At 39.5% G+C, this 18,885-nt stretch overlaps 1 protein-coding gene across 1 annotated transcript in view; it reads right to left on the reverse strand.

Annotated features, from left to right (window-relative positions):
• Positions 1 to 18,885, reverse strand: part of grid2 (glutamate receptor, ionotropic, delta 2) — a 191,933-nt gene that overhangs the window by 142,859 nt on the left and 30,189 nt on the right. Inside the window, exon 3 of the mRNA XM_040154379.1 lies at positions 7,149 to 7,202. Coding sequence (XP_040010313.1) covers positions 7,149 to 7,202 — 54 coding nt within the window. The remainder of the gene's footprint in view (positions 1 to 7,148; positions 7,203 to 18,885) is intronic.

Below are 18,885 nucleotides of genomic sequence, written 5' to 3' on the forward strand. Positions count from 1 at the left end.
CATCTCTTCTGAGAGAACTTTCTCTCCTTAAACTTGTAAACCACAATATGCCTAACTAGCCCTTACTGCACATAGTGTTGTCCCTCACTTCTAAGTCGCTTTGGATAAAACCGTCTGCCAACTGAGTAAATGTAAATGTAAATGTAAGTGTAAGGCCCTAACTCTATATGCACAAATATATATTTGCTTCTGATATCAAATTGATATTCTTTCTAATATTTTAAATAAGGCATATTAGATTTTAGATTCAAAGATGCACACTGACATTTAATTTCAAAGATTGCGCTTCTAACTTTTTTCTTCTGCTCTGTAAAATTTAATGCAGTTTTTGTGAAATACAGTAAACGAATTGAGATTTCTGGATCCACAATTTCTTTAAAATATCAATAAAAGATAAAGACAGAATAAAGCCATATTTACAGTATGCCTTGAAGAAAAATTGAAATAATTTAACAGGTTTAACCTTGTATGAATGCCCATTGCTCAGAACGATCTACTTCTGAAACATGCCAAGTAAAGTATCTATTTGCTGGCTTTTGGGGCTAAAACGTGCCAAAAATCCCAAACAGTTGCTTACATAAATACCTTGAAGAAGAATAAATCAAAAAGCCAACAAAAAAGATGCAGGACAGAGAGAAAATGCTGAAAATTGCTAAAAAGGCAGATCCGTGGGCCAAAAGAGAATTAAGATTCACAGCAGGCAGTCAAGGGCAGGCAAAGAAACATCAGCAGGCAAGAATTATCCAGCATCCCACTCAAAGGATCAAACTCAAACAAATATAAAAGTGCTAATGCAAAAGCATACACACACACACACACACACACAAACAAACACACACACACACACACAAACACACACACACACACACACACACACACACACACACACACACACACACACACTTAAAAGGAAAAGATCATGGTGAGATTTGTCCTCTCAACAGCCATTTGTCCATCCATCTATTTTTTGGTCATGTTCTGTTTGCCTTTTCTTCTCTGCCTCTCTGGGGACAGACCAAACAGACTTCTCCCAGTATGACATTCAGTGGTGGCATGCTCTAAAAGCTGTTAGCCTTTTAGCAGCTGAGACTAAATGAATGTGACACGTACATGCACACATATACACACACATACTGACATGAAGAAACACATTAAATCACACATGCTCTCACATACAGCATGCCACCACACAGGGGTCCTAGGAGGTAGAAGCTACTGGTGCAGTGTTGACATTCACTTGACATTATCAAATCATTCTTTTTTCATAAGCTTAACTTCTCTCGTAAATTCTGTGAGCCCACTTACTGACAACCTTTCATGGTCTTTTTCAATCAATACATTAAAATAGGACCAAAGTAAATATCCTCTGAACATAAAGAGCTTGGTTTAGTAACATTTGGTTTATAGTGCTGATTGCCTTATTAAGGGCTTGAAAAAATGTATAATCACACTCACTAAGCATCATATCCAACCTAGTTTTTAAAGACCTATTTAATCAGTCAGTCCTAATCAACACCTGAACAAAGGTAGTATGATTGTTAATACATTCTCATAAATCAAAATTCGCCTTCAAGCTGAACAATCAACTCCAACTAAAAACTTTGGCTAAGTAAACCCCAGAACGCCCTGCAGCTCACATCTGGGGTGAATCCTGAGTTGTTTACTCCATAAACGTGAAGTTTGGGTCTGTAGGCATCCCCATTAACCACAACCCATCACATCTCCATTCCCCAGAGCATCAAATCCTTGTCTTTAGTGTTTTATTTGAAGATGAGTCAAAAGCAAAAACACATCTTTCATCCTCAGTTCTTCTTGGCACTTTCTTCCCTGACCCCTATACTTTGTGCTCAGCTCTTTCTCTTCTCAACCCCCCTCTCTCTACTTCTCTCCTAGAGACACCAAATCCCCCCATCTCTCATCTTATCTGTAGATGAGAGGAAAAAAGCTGTCTTTTATTTATTGTTTGACCCTTTCTGCTCAACCTCTTAGCTCCTCCCCAATCACCCCCTGTCTATGAGAACACCAAAACCCTTTTTCTATCATTCAAAAGATCGATGTTTTGAAAAACAAAACAAAACTTTTCTGTGCTTTTCCCTAATTTTTTAGGAAATTTATTAGTGTCCTTGAGTGAGTGAGTTGTACAGAGTGGAACACTGCTTGAGTGACAAAGCGAAAAAAACTGGTGATGATGGGAGTTGCAAATACAATCAAAGATTTCTTCCAGAAGTGGGCTGGGTGATCTTTATCTGTTGTGAATTCAAATGTAGAATATGATATAACAACATGGCAAGTTTTTTTTTTTTTTTTAAGTTTCTGATTCAGATCCCTAGACCAAGCAGGGAAATCTGGATAGGAGATGTGTCACACTTGAACAATACACAAACTATCCAACTGCTCCAGGGGAGCCGCTTAGCAACAGCAGTAGTCTTAGATGGCTGTGGTCATAATGGGCATCTTCCAGCTGTGCACAGAGTGTGCACAACTGTTAACCCATTCTCCCTTTGCAAGCACTTCATTAGCTGTAAATACGAATGTTCTTTAACTTAGCTGAGATTGCAGCCTAAAATTACTATAACTTTCCATCTTCAATATGTTTCCAAGAACAATGGCCACTATACATTTTTGGAGTTTGTACAATGGATTTTGATAGGGTTTCTTTAACCAAAGGTTTCTAGAATGTTCTTAAACCATTAAAGACCACATAATCCTTCAAATATATTCAAAGCCAACCCTGTCTCCTAGAAATTTTGTTTCTATACAACGAAACTGCAACAGCAAATATGTTTTGTAAGAAACATAATCTCTGGCTGGATTATGTTCAGAGGCAACAATTTTTTTGAATGAATGAAGTGCTTATTAACGGCAGAGGAGCCACCAGGAGGGGGCTGGAGTGGATGTTGGGCGTACAAAGCGCAAGGCTGTCACACCAGAGACCAGGGTTGATCCACATCGTGAATCCTGTCTGTGTTTAGGTTTAGGCAAAGAATGCACTTTGGTTAAGGTTAGGGAAAGATTGGGGTTTTACTTAAATGTAAATAAGAATGTTGTGTTTGAAGTCACTATGAAAATTTTCTATATTAAACCAGACCAAGATCTTTCCCTAATCTTATTCAAGAGTTGTGAGTGCCTAAACATAACCATAAAAAAGTTTAATAACACTGTAGTCACTACCTGTGGATATTGTACTGCAAGATTGTATATTTAGGTGAAAAACAATTACGCTGTCTGTGAACATTTTACTGATACGTTCAGCATCAACGTATTTGGGGCTTGCTAAATACTTAAATTAACATCTGCTCATTATGTCAATAGAAAACATAATCCGGTTGTTATAACGTTTCTTACAAATCATATTTGCTCTTGTAGTTTGGTTGTATAGAAACATATTTTTTAGGAGACAGAGTTGTCAAAGCATGAAAATAGCTTTCATTGGACATCATGCAGTTAAGCGCCTAAATGACAGAAAAGCCTAATCTCGTCTCACCTCATTACCATGCATTTGTTCCCTTGTGAGACAAAAAGGCAGAAATGAATGGAGAGTAAAAGAATGATGAAAAAGGCGTAAAAATGGCAACAGGGAAGATCAAGAAAGATGGCATGACACAAGGTGAAAGACCATGAAGAGAATCAGAATGACTAAGGTCAATAGTGGAGTTATCCTCCAATTTTAAGAGAAAGATAGAGAAAATTTGTAGCCATGAGTGTCCCTTATTATTTCTCTTCCTCATCCTCATCCTCTCATCCTGAGCAGAACGAAGGAGATAGGGAGAGGAAGGATGATCAATTATGAACTGTGAACTCCCCCTCAGTGAGGCTGTCTGACTGTTGGCTGTAGATAAAGCAGAGTTATGACAACCATACAGTGCCCCCTCATCCATAATAAACCATAGGGAGGGAGAGCACTTTCACACATACGAATATTCATTCTCCAAAGAACCAGTACTAAAAGACATTACGTATGACAAAATATTGTAGCCGCTCATCCATTTTAAACACTCTGAGAGAGGACTTCACATAGCCCATGGTAGGAATATTGTGTCAACATCAGTACAATGTGTGACTAAACTTCTTGATAAGCAGAATTAAAAGTTACGCTAGAAGCTTTTCTTTAAATTATTTGAAGGCATTTATGGTTTTTAGTACAGTTAACAGCAAGACAGCGAGAGAAGGAAGAGAGGAAAGGAAGAGAAGGAGGCCCAGTCTCCTCTAAGGGAGCTACCTGAAAATTTTGCTATTGCTACATAGTCAACGTTAGCATTAACAACTGATTACTTACCAGTCTACAAGAAAAGCTGCTAGTTCAGCATCAAACTTCATTCGTTTACTCCCCAAGTGTTGTCTCCAGCGTTGGAAAGCAACGCCAATGTTAGCTCTTGTTTAGTTTCTATCACCATCACTCATTTTCTTCTACTGACGTTAGCATGCTAACTAGCTAGCCCCGGCCAGGGCGGCCATTCTCGTCACTTTCCAATAGCGAGTCACTGTAGCGTCCTGGCTGCCCCGAAGAAGTAGCTATGCTCAGAGGGCACATTATATGGCTGAAGCTCTTGGCAAGCAACCATCACCACCATCCGCTCCTGGCAAGAAACCACGTTGACGGCAGAGAATATTTACATGTAGGACCTTCAAGCTCTCTGTGCTCCACCACTTCTCTCCTCTATTTTCTCCACATTGTTGTTTTTTGTCCTTTATCTCCCTTTCCCCTTCTCCTCAACATTACACATAAGATTAGATGGGGCCACATTTGCGTTTACAAATCCCTACTCTGTCCGTCTCCCTCTGATTATCAGTGACTGGCTATCTATCTAATTATAGTTTTCTAAATTAGCAGTGTCTGTTTACATGTCTGCATGTGCAGCGCATGCAGCTATCACACATACAGCCTAGTGCTCTGAATCTTTAGATGCAGTTAAGGCAAATATATGTTGCATAATGAAATATGGATAGAGGTACGCTGTGAACTCCAACTGAAATGTCTAAACTTTCAGAAGGTGAGACTGTAGGCCTAAAAGTAAAGATAACCTACACTCTATTATAAGAAATGTAAAACAACTGAAACTACTTTGTCCCTTGACATTCATTTTTGTGAATGTGTGAAGTTGGAAAACCTCATATGACATGGGAAAGAAAAAGAAACAAACAAACAAACAGGCTGTGAATCACACCTGTGACCTGGCATTTTAAATAGTTTGGATGATTTTTTTTTGTTTTTTTTAAAAATCCTCAACTATAATAAGAGGACTTGGGTGATATTCCGCAATTGCTAAAACATTAACAACTGAGGGAGAATCGGCCTGCCAGACAGCATTTCACCACTGACTCCTCAAAGGCAGCAGGTGCAAAGTGTTACAGGCTACTTGCTGTTACACATACACGCAGGATGCAGAATGACATGCTAAGCCTCCCAGGAAGCTAAGCAAAGAGCAGGTCACTGCCAGGAAGCCTGGAGAGTGTTAGAGAATACCACATGCCCGACAGGATGCAATGAATATGGAGACAGTCTATTAGACAGCTAGATGTTACTTTAGCCTACCAGGCAGTCGGGTAATGATAGACTGCTCAGTAGGCTGCTTGACATTGCCATCTGCCACGCAAAGTGTACAAGACAGTCTGACAGGAAGAACCCTTTTTTTTTTTTTTTTTGCTTTTTTGAATGAGTGGTAAGGTCTCAGGGGTTACATTGTGAAAACACATCTATTTCAAACAGCAGAGGAGACACATTTAAGTAGTATGACAGTTCCTCTATGAAGTCAGGGACTAATACACAGTGGTTGTTTTCAACAGATCTATCCACATTTCTACCTCTGATAAAAGGTAAAAATGCTACCTAAAATTTTCATTAAAGTTTAGGGGCGAGGTTCATTCCTTTCCCCTCACTCCCTAGAAGTATTAGCATTTGAGAAAATGCAAAAACAATACTGACAGGTTGCCTGAGGTACTTAGGGGGATTGTGAAAATGTTACTGCAGCCTATATAAAATGTGAAAAAAACCCCAAAACCTTTTTATAACACGACTGACAGTCTAAAAGTGAACATCAGAACAAAATTGATTGGCTGTCCCAGTAGCATTAATGGATATCATGCATTCTAACATTTGTTTCAAACAGAAATATTTTATTTGCATAACTGAGCAGGCAATAGGACTGCTGAGCCTTGTAGCATTTAGCAGCATTATTATAGTTAAAGGCTATGACTTGAAAATGGAACAGAGGGGGAGAGAGAAGCACAGTATACTAAAGAATCTGATGATCTTTTCTTCTTTTGTACAAAATTAGTTTTTCCATTGTTCCCACAGTAAATGTTTTTTGCTCTTCCTCCAATAAATCTGCTTGTGTATATGGTTGTGTTTGTGCACCAGCTCTTGTGCGTGTGAGTGTGTGGCAGCTTGGACCCCCTGCTGTTCCCTGCCAGTTCACTGCAATTCCCAAGGCTACCAAGACACACTGCATTAGCTATCAGTGTACACACACATCCCAACACACACACACACATATCCAAAAATGTAGCTGATCCTGCTGGTTTTGCAAAAGGCACATCTCATGAAGCAAGATCAAAGATGAATGCTTATTCAAAATTAATATGAAAATTATAGACAACAACATTAAAGTTGGGTTATGTTTCTACTATCACCTACAGTGACATGGATGAGAGAAAACTCATAGACCACTGGGGGACAAAAAAAGGGACTTTCTGGACTTTCAGTGCTTGTCTGCTCTCGTTAATCCAAAAAGCTCTCAATATTTAAATAGTGATCCTGATTTTGAACCAGGGAATATATGCTCGTTCAAAAGAATTCTTTGGAGGTCACCTTTGTCATGTCTGAAAATGTATTGTTTGTATACAGTGGCTCTATTTTAAATAAGTGGTGAGCATAAAAAAATATAAAATCTTTACCGGCTTGTTTTTGCTTGTGGTGCACAGCAGTGGGTGCTCAATAAAATAAACTAAATTGTCCTTGGTCATCATATTGTGTGCGTCAGTGGAACAACTTTTTAAGCTCTCCTCTCTCCTTCACGCACACAAGGCAGCAAAGAGATTAGAGGGGTTTTAGATCTAAAGCCATAAATATTCCCTGGATAACTGAGACAATAAGGTGAACTGAAGGCACACCCACTACAGGATCCATAAAAAATTTCCATCGCACTCACCTCATTAATCAGGATCCAGTGACAATCAAAGGCCACCAGGTTTGTCTCCACCACCTGTAACACAAAAAACCACATCATCATATTTATTCTTGAAAAAAATGTCTATGGTTTGGTAGAAATAAGCATGCTCTGAATATATATATATATTTATATATATATACATATGTTGAAAGATGGGAAAGGAGTTAGGAGACAAGTAATGTATTTTTTATGTTTTAAAGAAAAAGAAATTCCTTATTGTCACCTTTTAAAGATATTTTGTCTTGGATAATGTGATTCATGGTATCTGAAGTGTGAATATTATGGAAAAGAATATCATGGAAATGTGCAAGGCTAAAAACCAGTGTGAAGCTCGGCATAAGTGAGTTGAGAAAACTTGTATCAAAGGTAATCGGGGTATCTGTCAAAAATCTTAGCAAACACATGCATAAATGGTACAACTTGCTTGTGTGTAACAAAATAGCCACAAACACCCACATAAACACAGCCCTAAATCTCAGGATAAGAGTTTTTCTCATTAATTCACACGTACTGGACAAACTTTTGAGTAGAATTCCCTCTCTTTTTCTCTGTCCTTGCCTCTGTCTCTTAATCACACACACAGACACACACACAGACACAGACACACACACACACACACACACACACACACACACACACACACACACACACACACACACACACACACACACACACACACAAACACACTCCCAAACACACACACACGGCCACAAATACACTGCATCAAAATAGTATGTTTCAGCGCAGGGAAAAAGAAAACTTTTTCCATGAATTGTTAACTGTTAAACTTAAATATTTATGTGTGTCAACTCTTTACCAGTAACTACACAATAGTTAAACACTGCAGCAAGGACATTTTGAAATTGTGCTGCATAGAGAGAGCAACTACACACATACAAGGAAAAAACATTTGGCAATCCGGACACACCCATAGCACATTTGCACATACAGGATATTTCTGTTATAATGTCATCCATTTCCCTTTATATAGCAGCAGTCACTTTCTTTTAGCTCACTGTCTATCTGCTTGTTCCAGTTTTCTCTAGTTATCAGTAAAGTCTGTTAGTGTCCCCACACCACCCTTTTCCTTGTGTCTCCTTGTTTTCCTATACCCAATATAAATACAACAGCTGCTTCTTGAACTATTGACAGCAAGATCGCTCTCTCACACAACTGAGGAAGTGATTCAGTTACATTTATCAGTGCGTAAGCATTTAACTTTGCTTTTTTTACTGAAATGGACAGGTGCGTAAAACTGGTCACAAAATACATAACATAAAGTGAATAGAACAACACTTATGGATGGGTAAAGGAGTGCAATAATAATTTACAAAAAGTAGATATAGTGTAGCAAAAAATAGAAGTTTTAGTGTGGCTCTCTGATTCTCTTTCTGCTTCTCTAACTCAAACCAAATAGTTAGGGCTGCCCCCTAATAGTCGACAAAATGTTAGTAGATGAGAGGAGTCTTAGTCGACCAAGTTTTGATTGGTCGGTTGGTCGGTTGGTCGCAGGTAAGAAAAAAAAAAAAATCAAGCTCCAGAGGAAGTGGCAACACTCAGCCACTCAGTCACAGTTCGACATCCTTCACATGGTTGGTCCCTGCCGTTATTACATAGAAATTACAAATGTAGGGCAGGAAATCCAAAGTGTGGGATCATTTTGAGAGGTTAAAGGATGACCTCAAGAAGGTGACATGCAAACTCGGCAGGCAAACATCTGCTATCATTCATCGACCTCAAACATGGCTTATCATTTGAAGCATGTAAGTAGCGTGATGTTAGCCACTTTGCATGGACCCTCACTCTAACATTTTTTTTTCGTTTATATTTTAAAGGCTCATTACAAGTTATTTTGTTAGTTTTACAGGTTCACAAGTTGTGTGATGTTCTGAAATATATCAACAAAATGTTCAGTCACCTTGCTGGTTGTTCCGACACATTCAGACATTAACAGGCGGCTAGCTTCGTAGCTTCGTAAATGTAAACATTTATATTTTAAACGCTCGTTATTATGGTTTTGTATTTCTTTGCAATGTAGCACAGTGTTAACAATGTTACTTTTGACATTCTCTCTCAGCCCTGGAACTCAAACCATTTTCTGATGCCCCCAAAAATATATATTTAAATCATTAAATTAATATCATAAACATGCAACAACTTGTGGACTAATGTCTTGAACTCATGACTACTAGGAAAATCTTTGGACAGGTGCATTCCTACAAATAGTACTGTCATTTATTATCCACTATCCTTCTGTTCTTTTTTATAATCGCTGTCATGTCCCCATTCATTTACCCACATCTCTTTACAAAACCATTTCAAGGCATATCACTCCATCTGTCTCATTTACCTTTGAAAAAGGAATCAGGGTTCAGTCTTGGTACCTTGCTTTTGACTTTCTTCTGTCAGAATGACTTGTTTCTGCCTCTCACCTCTTTTGTCTCTCATTTTATCCCTCCCAATCACACCCGACCCTCTAGTTTTATTCTCTTATCGTCGCTCATGTGTCCCCTCTAATCCCATCATCTGCGGTCTCCTTTAAACACACCTAATGTAATTTCTGACACTAGGGGTCTCTCAATCAAAACAATAACAAAACACATAGTTTGGTGTCATTGTGAAGTAGTGTGGGATCATGAGAGGTGTTGTCTTCACCACCACTGCCGTCATTGCAGTCAGCTTCTCCCAGTTAGGACTCCTTCGGTGTCATGCGTTCAGGAGGTTTGACCATGAGCCGAATTATCCGCAGAGGTCTACACCTCTCAAAAAAAAATAGACCCGGTGATTTAAAAATCAGTGTTTCCACAATGATGTTCAAGGGACACAAGACGTGTCAGAGGGGCTGCAAGATGAGCTGCCACTAACATTTGCTCAGCTTGTTTCTCTGATAACTTGTCACACAGACGTTCAGGAGGTTTTTACCAGGAGTTTAGAATCATCCAGAGAGGTGTCCTCCTCTCCAAAACAAACAGATTTGGAGATTATATTCTGTAAAGACAATGACTAAATTTGACATTACAGTTTGACATTAAAAATCTTTGTTTCGCTGACACTGTTCTGCAGACACAGGATGTCGCGGCGGGGCTGGGAGCAGAGCTGCCGCTAATGATTCCTCAGCTTGCTTCTCTGATAACTTAAGATCCAAGTATCTGATGACTAAAATCCTTAATCTGGTTAAAATATGTAGTTATAAACAACCAAGATGTAAAAACTGTATCGTAAAAATGTGGCTTACAACTGGATAAAAGTTCATTTTGAACACTTCTGGCAAACAACCATAAAGCTGACGCATGCGTAAAGGGGATATGACGCCACTGGCAGGCACCCAAATGAAACGAACCGTTAGTTGATTAAAATTCAGATTTCTCTAGGTTTGACAATTGCTGGAAAACATATGGGGAAATGTAAGTACACAACTCAGCAAAATATATAACATAGGTCTGGACATTTTTAGACATTTCAATCCAGAAAAGTTACATATTATACCTTTAATTGCACACTGCTGACTCTGTGACTGCTCCTGCTCCTTTCCATTCCTCCTTCCGGCCCCCTCCCCCCTCCACTCCTGGTGTAAAAATACATTCGACTCATCTATCATTAGCTGTAATTGTCTAGGTGTCTATAGCATCGTGTGTCATAAAACACTGTTTAGCCGTAAACAAAAGGCAACAGCTGGAGAGGGCGATGGAGCATGGCTAACAGTGTCTTAATCTGCCACAGTCTCTCCATAAAACTTCATCATTATAACACTGACAGCTGCCATAAAATATGATACAGGAAATCATGTTTCTACAGGAAACGTGGTTGCGCCACAAGGAGTAAGGCGGGACGGGGAATGCAAAACACGGTATTTGTTTTAACTTCTCTTTTCTGTTGGGATCTCTGTTCATCTCTTCTTCCACTTTGCTTTGTATGGCAACACAGCTGAAAGATATACATTTAGAATTACTAGAATTCTAGGGGTTAGTCATCTTTATGTCCTCTCGTGCTGTTCCTGTCTCTATCCATTGGAGCATTGCGAAAACGGATATAACGAGCAGAGATAGAGGGAGAAAGGAAAGAAAGAGAAGAGAGGATAGAGTTTTAGCAAGTTGTTCTTCTGTTCTCCATTTCTCTCCCTGTTTGTCTTTCTTTCTTACTGTCCATCTCCATGTTCCCTTCCCTATGTGCTCATTGAAAGTTTAATATATATTCACACAGGATTATCAGCAAATATTTGATATTTTAAATATGCAGATGCAAAAATGTGTATTTCCTACTTTATTTGTGAATGCAATTGTCTGTAAAATAAAATTGTCTGTAAATAAATATAAGTTTAAGTGTGTTTGTATTTGTGCAAATGCCAGTGGATGTGAGTGTTTCCACGTCTCCCATTATGACCTCCCTCTGGCAGCCATCTGGACAGATGTTTCAAGCTAATTAGCGAAAGGGCAGACTCGTAACACTAGACATGACTCCTCAGGGGTTGGAACTGTTCAATACACTCACTGCCTCGCTCTCTGTCTTACACACACACACACACGATCACACACACACACACACACACACACACACACACACACACACACACACACACACACACACACACACACACACACACACACACACACACACACACACACACACACACACACACAGAAGCATAAACAACCAGGGCTACAGCAAATACTGCCATGCTTGTGTGCATTTGTGTATTTGTCTACAAACATAAACTAACAAACTACAACAGCCTTGCTAACAAGTCAATGCCAACATTGCAGGTTGGTAGGAGTCATCTTGGCATCATTCCTTTAGGGCTACTACAGAGTTCCTTCTGACCTTTCTGACCAGCTCCACAAACGCTTAATTTCCACTCAGCTCTCACTCTCTGAAGTCAGAAGATCACACCATCACCAGCTCCGCTGTCTGGAACAAATCCAATCACGCAGTGTCAATATAAGTAGGCCTTTTCTCAAACTCTGAAAGGGTACAGAGAGAACTAAGACTGACCTGCAACTTCATACCACTCTGCACCCCTTTCGTATGTGCTTTATCGAGTGGCCACAATATAGCCAAACACCATTTCGATCCTGTAATGACCTCTGTCCATCAGTCACTCCTGGAGGAGTCCAACAAAGAGAAAATCATTGATTCTGGCAAATGGCTACTGTTGGCTGACACGCGGAGTCAAGGTCTGCTGCTCATACCACGGCTAGACTTGACAAATGTAGGGTAGATTTAACAATATTACACACACACACACACGCGCACACGCACACGCGCACACACACACACACTCACACACACACACACACACACACACACACACACACACACACACACACACACACACACACACACACACAACACATACATCCCTCTTGAGTCTTTCAAACATGCAAAAGGAGACAAGAATAATTCCAATGACTTTTTTGGTTTGTTCTATAGTATGCCTTATACGCTGTATAGCATATACTATAATCATGTACAGTATATGGTTGTTTGTGTCTCTGTGTTTGAGAGGGTAAAAAATATTAATGCAAAGGCAAGTTTGAAAAGGGAGAGTGGGCGTTGCTATTGAATAAAGTGCTCTAAATTGAAAATTAGTTGTGTAATGTAATTTCATGCACTATTTGTGATTAAATCAAGCAAATAGCCTACAGCCCACCCTCCAAACTAGGCATATCCAAGCTTCAAGCTTAAATATTCAAGTACGAGCTGAGAAAGTACAGACACACACACAAAAGTTACACATCAACAAACATCTAAAAAAACAAGCACGCACACCTGCAGAGATCTATTTCTACCACTGCAGTCTGGCCACTGTTGCATTATTTGCCCATGGAAAAGTACTTTTATTTGCTGTGCTGTATGGTTATGCATCCGGTGATGCGCTCACACAAAAAACTACTATTCTATCAATCTAGTCCATCCGAGCCTGCTTTTTGATTACTGTAATTCATTTGCGTTTCGGCGTCTGCATTTGTGCATCGGGGTGGGGGTGGGTGTGTCTATGTCTGAGTCTTGAGGTGAGCGAGTACGATTACTGTTATCATGTCAAACCTTTCATTCCACCTGAAAGCGGTAAGACAGAAGAAAGATATACAGAGAAACTAGAACATCAGAGTGATGGGGAAAAAGTGGGCATGGTTGAGAGAGGAAGGCAGAGACAGACAGAGAGGAGATGCTGATAAAAACGGAGAGACTTGATGTAGTGTGTTTTGTTTACTGTAATACACAACTCTAATTGTAATCAATGTTGTGACCTCTTTCTTTATTGGATTTCCAGTTAATGAAGTTTCTGTCCTTACTTATCTTCTCTTTGTCTGTTGAGCCATTGTGCTGCTGAAAAACTAAATGAGCCAGTGAGTCAAGAAGGTGTATTTAATAAAATAAGATTACACTTGTTGCAAGACTCTAGTCAATGAGCACGGCTTCATAAAAAAATGGCAACAAACACATTCACATTTCATACCATTCACAATAAAACATACAGAAGCTCACTCAAGCAAGGTTAATTTTCTAACGCAAATAATATGTGGAGATAAAAGTCAGAATCCAAAAAGTTGAATTGGAATCAGAAGTTATTGAATTTAAATTATAAACAATCTAATAATGGCACTGCTTTGGATTCATGTGAAAGCTTTACAATCCATTTATTAGCAGAGATGGTAGTCCGTCCACCTAGGCCTCACTTTCTGTTAACTGCTTTCCAGCATGCTTGTGCTACTGTCAGTCCTTCGCTGCCCCTTCCAAAGCTCTTGACAACTTCACACAACTCAGTTGTACTTGTTCCCACTTAAGCACTCCCTTTCATCAATTAGTGAGCTATGTAACCTCTTTGAACCTTCCTCTTTCATTCCCTCGCTCTATCTTACCTAATCACAGACTCTTTTCCCCGTGTCTAATTTGCATGTCTCAGAAATGTGTTACAAAGAACATTAAAACATTATCACTCCTATTCAAAATAAGGAGAGGACTTTACTCCCTCTTCCACTCACTTCATTTTTATTCAACCTGTCTCTCCCATTCATTCTCCCCCTCTCTCCTCCTCCCTGTTTATGAATTGAGCATTTAGTGCAGGCTAACCGAGGCATTTTCTCCCCGATACATAATAACTGCTGCATGTCACCGCTGCCATTTAGGCTTAATGTCACTCGCCTCACTCACGCTACTCCTACAGTGCGCCTTATGCATGTTTGATTGTGTGTGTCTTGATGTCAAGTGTGTGTGTGCATGTGTGTGCATATTTGTGTGTTAAGAAGAATGCCAAGCAGAGGGCGGTGCATTATGACACTGCTTTGCTCTATGAATTTTCATACTTGGCAGAGGAGCACTGAGCTCAGGCTGATGCCGTGCAAACAGGCAAACACAAGTATACACACACACACATGCACACACACAAATATGCATAAACTGAAACTCCACTGGCATGTATTCTGTTAGCACACTAGCCACTGAAACTGCTAATCTCAAGCCTTTTGTTTGTTCTTCCACTGCCATTGTATGAATCAACAAATACAAAGCTGTATAAAGCACTACATGCACTCACATACTGTACATCATCATGAAAATAGATCAGATGATACCTACTTGTCATGTAGAGACATAAGCTCACTCAACACATGTACCTACTTATCTGGGATATGACAGGTATGACTGTTGGAGTGAATGGTAATGTTAGATGATCTCTTTGGAAAATAACATTGTGTAGCATGATGTGTTACAACATGGACACACAAGGCCCGGTTGAGCACTGGTAAATTTTACAGAAGCCCTGGAGAGAACATACGGCTCGTAGAGCACTGGCAAACATGCAGCAAATACAGAGAGCCAAGAATAAACTGTAAATATTGTGTGTAATTTTCAGTTCATCTGTGTGTCTTGTCTGCGGGTTAGTCATACAGCTCCAGAATACTTTTAGTTGCAAAAGTGACACTGGACTTCTTGTCCTGAAAAATACCAAAAATAAAAGAAAAACATAATGGTGGGGCGAAACTTTAGTGATAAATCTAATATGATGTAGTGATGCCACTCAAGCACTCAAGAGTAATGGCACGGATTGAGTTGGACAAATGGCATATAATTAATAAATCTATTAAAAAATAGACAAATAGTGCTCACAAATATTTTAGTTCTTAAAAAAAAAAATGTCTCCTGTGGATATTTTGACCTCAAAAATATTATACATTTCCACCATCTGCAGAGGACCACAATCTCGATTTTTACCTGTCAGAGTCACATTCTAGTGTGTTTTTTAGCAATTTGTGGCTATAAATACATGAATTATTAAATATGAATAAATAAATAAATAAAGTTTCCTGATATATTGCCAATGCACTGCGCATCACTTCTCCAGCCTCCAGTAGCTACACACTTGACGGTGCTGTCTGCTGAGGTGTACTGGATGGCAACAGAGGAAGCAGTAGTGGAATATTTTTCATTGGCTGACCTCATTCTGCACTGTAGCTCACGGTGGCAGAATGCACGGCAGAAGGAGACGGCAGCAAAAGAGTGAAAAAGCATAAATATAATATATTTGTAAACAAAACTGTTCTTTTATAGTGAGGGCATCCCATTTAAAATCTAAAACAGCTGAAAAACAGCGACTTATATATTTAGCATTACTGTACAAAAATCTCTATCTCTTCAGGAAATAGAGGGCAATGTAATGAAGTCTTGGTCTTGGATGTGCCGGATCATGGGGGTGTCAAAGGCCTGTGTGATTGCTCCCAAAACTAATGACTCTTAATCACTGCCATTACTGTCTGTTTAATTAGTCTAAGCCAGCGGTGGTCACACACCAATGATCTACAAAGTCTATAAAGGTTGTGCTGGTGTGCTAATGGGGGGAAAGAGAAAGAGCGATACTGTACTGAAGAATGCAGATTGTGTCTATGTGTGTGTCTGTGTTAATTTATTTGTGTGTGTTTTTTAGTGGTTGCTGAAAAACGGTCTCTTTGTAAACCCCATTTGACTCTAACACTTCCTCTCTCTTTCTCTTGCCCACATACACATACACACAACACCACCACCACAGAGCTGTCACACTCAACAAAAGCCAGCAAACCTCATCTCGACAAGGTCTTGGCCTGCTCACCAACCCACCACACACACCGTCGGCATTATTGATCAATCACTCACTTTCTGATGAAAACAAGGGGAAAAAAGAGCAGCAGAGTCATCCACTTTTTTGTCCTTTCAGCAGACAGTTCTCAATAGCTACAAGTTTATCTCTCTATTGCTCTGCCTGTCTCCCCTCTCTTTCTGTCTGACATATAATATAATGCTAGGACAGCGAAGGTCTTTGATAGTATGTGTTGTGATGGCAAAGGGTAACAGGGCCAACACGCAAGACATATATCATCCTTAAACTGTGTGGGCGTATTTGTGTGTGTGTGTGTGTGTGTGTGTGTGTGTGTGTGCGCGAGCATGCACGCTGGTTTCTCTGTGTCTATGTGTGCAAGCAGAAGCACACAAGACTTTGTGGGTATGTGTGTGCATGTCGGTCTTTCAGTTTATTGATCAGACCACAGATGCGAGGACTGCCATATCCACAGAGAGAATGTTTAACACACACACACATACACCCCCACCCACACCCACACACACACACACACACACACACACACACACACACACACACACAAACAAGCATGTACATACAATTGCACACATACACCACAACCAGCTCCAGCAAATATGACGATATGTAACCTGACATTTAGATATGAACAGATCAATGGCTGTAACAAATAGAATAAGCTATCTTGATAGGCCTAAAATAAACAGTTGTGTGTGCATGTGTATTTGTGTGGGATCTTGTGTATGTTTGTGTATGTTATTTAATTGATTTACTAACTGCTTTTTCCAGTACTAAAGGGGGATAGGTTTTTGTTCATTCTGCACATTTAGTATGCATGTCCATAATATATTTTAAATATCCATCTAATCACCAAGTAACAGAAGGAACCTAGCTAATACAACAATCTACATTCAGTTCACAAGCTTGCATTCTGCATATTTCTTACCATTTACACAGGGCATTGTTTGCAATCAGTTTAAAATTCTTTGCAGTAATGGGACTTGACTGTACATTGAATAAAGGTATACTACATTGTCAGGACAAAAAGCATTTTAATGGTTAACCGTCACTACAAATACTGTTACTGTAAACATCACTTACTGGGTCACATAAATAAATGGTCAGCCAATCCTTGACTGAATTTCGAACAACTCACCGATAGGTAACTTACATATTTTTTGTCTTGCAGAAAGCTTTTTAAGGGGGTTTCCATTAATGGAAATGTTTGCAAACATAAGGAGGTTTTTGTATGCAGGGCAATTCAAGCCAGTTTACAGGTAAAATTGCTACAAAATAGTATCAAATTTCTCTTTCGACAAAACAGCTTTTTGTTTGGCAGGCCTCTAATAAGTTAATGTTAACCAAACAGAATAAACACTACGTTTGAAAATACTTAATCATGACACTGCATGCATTGATATTATAGCCCACTAACATTTCAAACTAAATACAACTGTCCTTTTAAAGATTATTTGATAAATATTCTGCACCCCTACTTCACTTCTAGTGATTCCAAGTTATACCGGTTACCCGTCTTGATGTGATATCAGTATAAGTTTAAAAGTAGAATATGAGCCAAAAGAAGATCATCTTTAGATTACAGGCTTTTATTGGCTTGTGTAAAAAGTCTTTACAACAACTGCGGCGTCAAAAAAAAGCACAGAACTAGCCCAGTGGCCCAACTGATGGGAGGTCATGTCAGTGCAGAGAAAAAACAGGCCAGAAGAGAGCAGAACACAGGTGAATTAAAAGATTAACCTGTGCCCTAAAATGTCAGAACCCATACCGACTGAAATTGCCTATGGTAAGGTCAGATGAGAGGACGTAAAGGTTGGCTGTGTGTATGATTGTGTGTGTGAGAGTATGAGTGCCCGACAGCTGGAGATAGATGGATAGATAGACAGGGAGAAAGAAAGCTTATGCACTTGCCTGTGCATGCTTGTGTGTCTGTGATAGAGAGGGAGAATGAGCATGTGCGTGTGTGTATTTGTGTGTGTGTGTGTGTGTGTGTGTGTGTGTGTGTGTGTGTGTGTGTGCCTGTGTGTGCCTGTGTGTGCGTGTGTGTGCGTGTGTGTGCCGATCGAGCTGCTGAAGTGTTCCTGTAAGCCAGCTCGGCTTCTCCTGGTTGACTAATCTTTGACCCAATATAAAATGTTTCTTCTACCTCTTTTCATCTTTCTGCAGTCCGTCCTTCCATCTGTCACCCCAACTACCCCTCTCCCTGACTGCACTATGTGAATAGTACACGACAGTTCATATTTTTGTGACACCAGATATGGGTATATCTTCACAAGTGTCAATAATGCATAAAAGCAGGGTTTTACAACTAAAAGTATTCAGGCACATACTGTATATGAACACTGAATACTAAACAGTATCACACTCTGTCTGATGTATGAACTTACACATTGTGCTGAACATATACATAGAGTTTTACAAGGCACACTCATTGTATTTTTGTTTTTTTAACTGAGGATTCAGACAGAGCAGGATTAGGTAATGTACAAAAGGCAAAGGGCAGAAATACATACAAAAAACAACAAAGTACATATAAACTTGCGTAGTCGCTCCTGGCAGATAATGTTTCAACCACAAATCCAATGACCACAAAAAATAAATGATGAGTCTTTTAATCAACAGTAAGACTCCATT

The sequence above is a fragment of the Xiphias gladius genome, chromosome 19 (genome assembly GCF_016859285.1).
Source record: "Xiphias gladius isolate SHS-SW01 ecotype Sanya breed wild chromosome 19, ASM1685928v1, whole genome shotgun sequence".
Classification (NCBI taxonomy): domain Eukaryota; kingdom Metazoa; phylum Chordata; class Actinopteri; order Istiophoriformes; family Xiphiidae; genus Xiphias; species Xiphias gladius.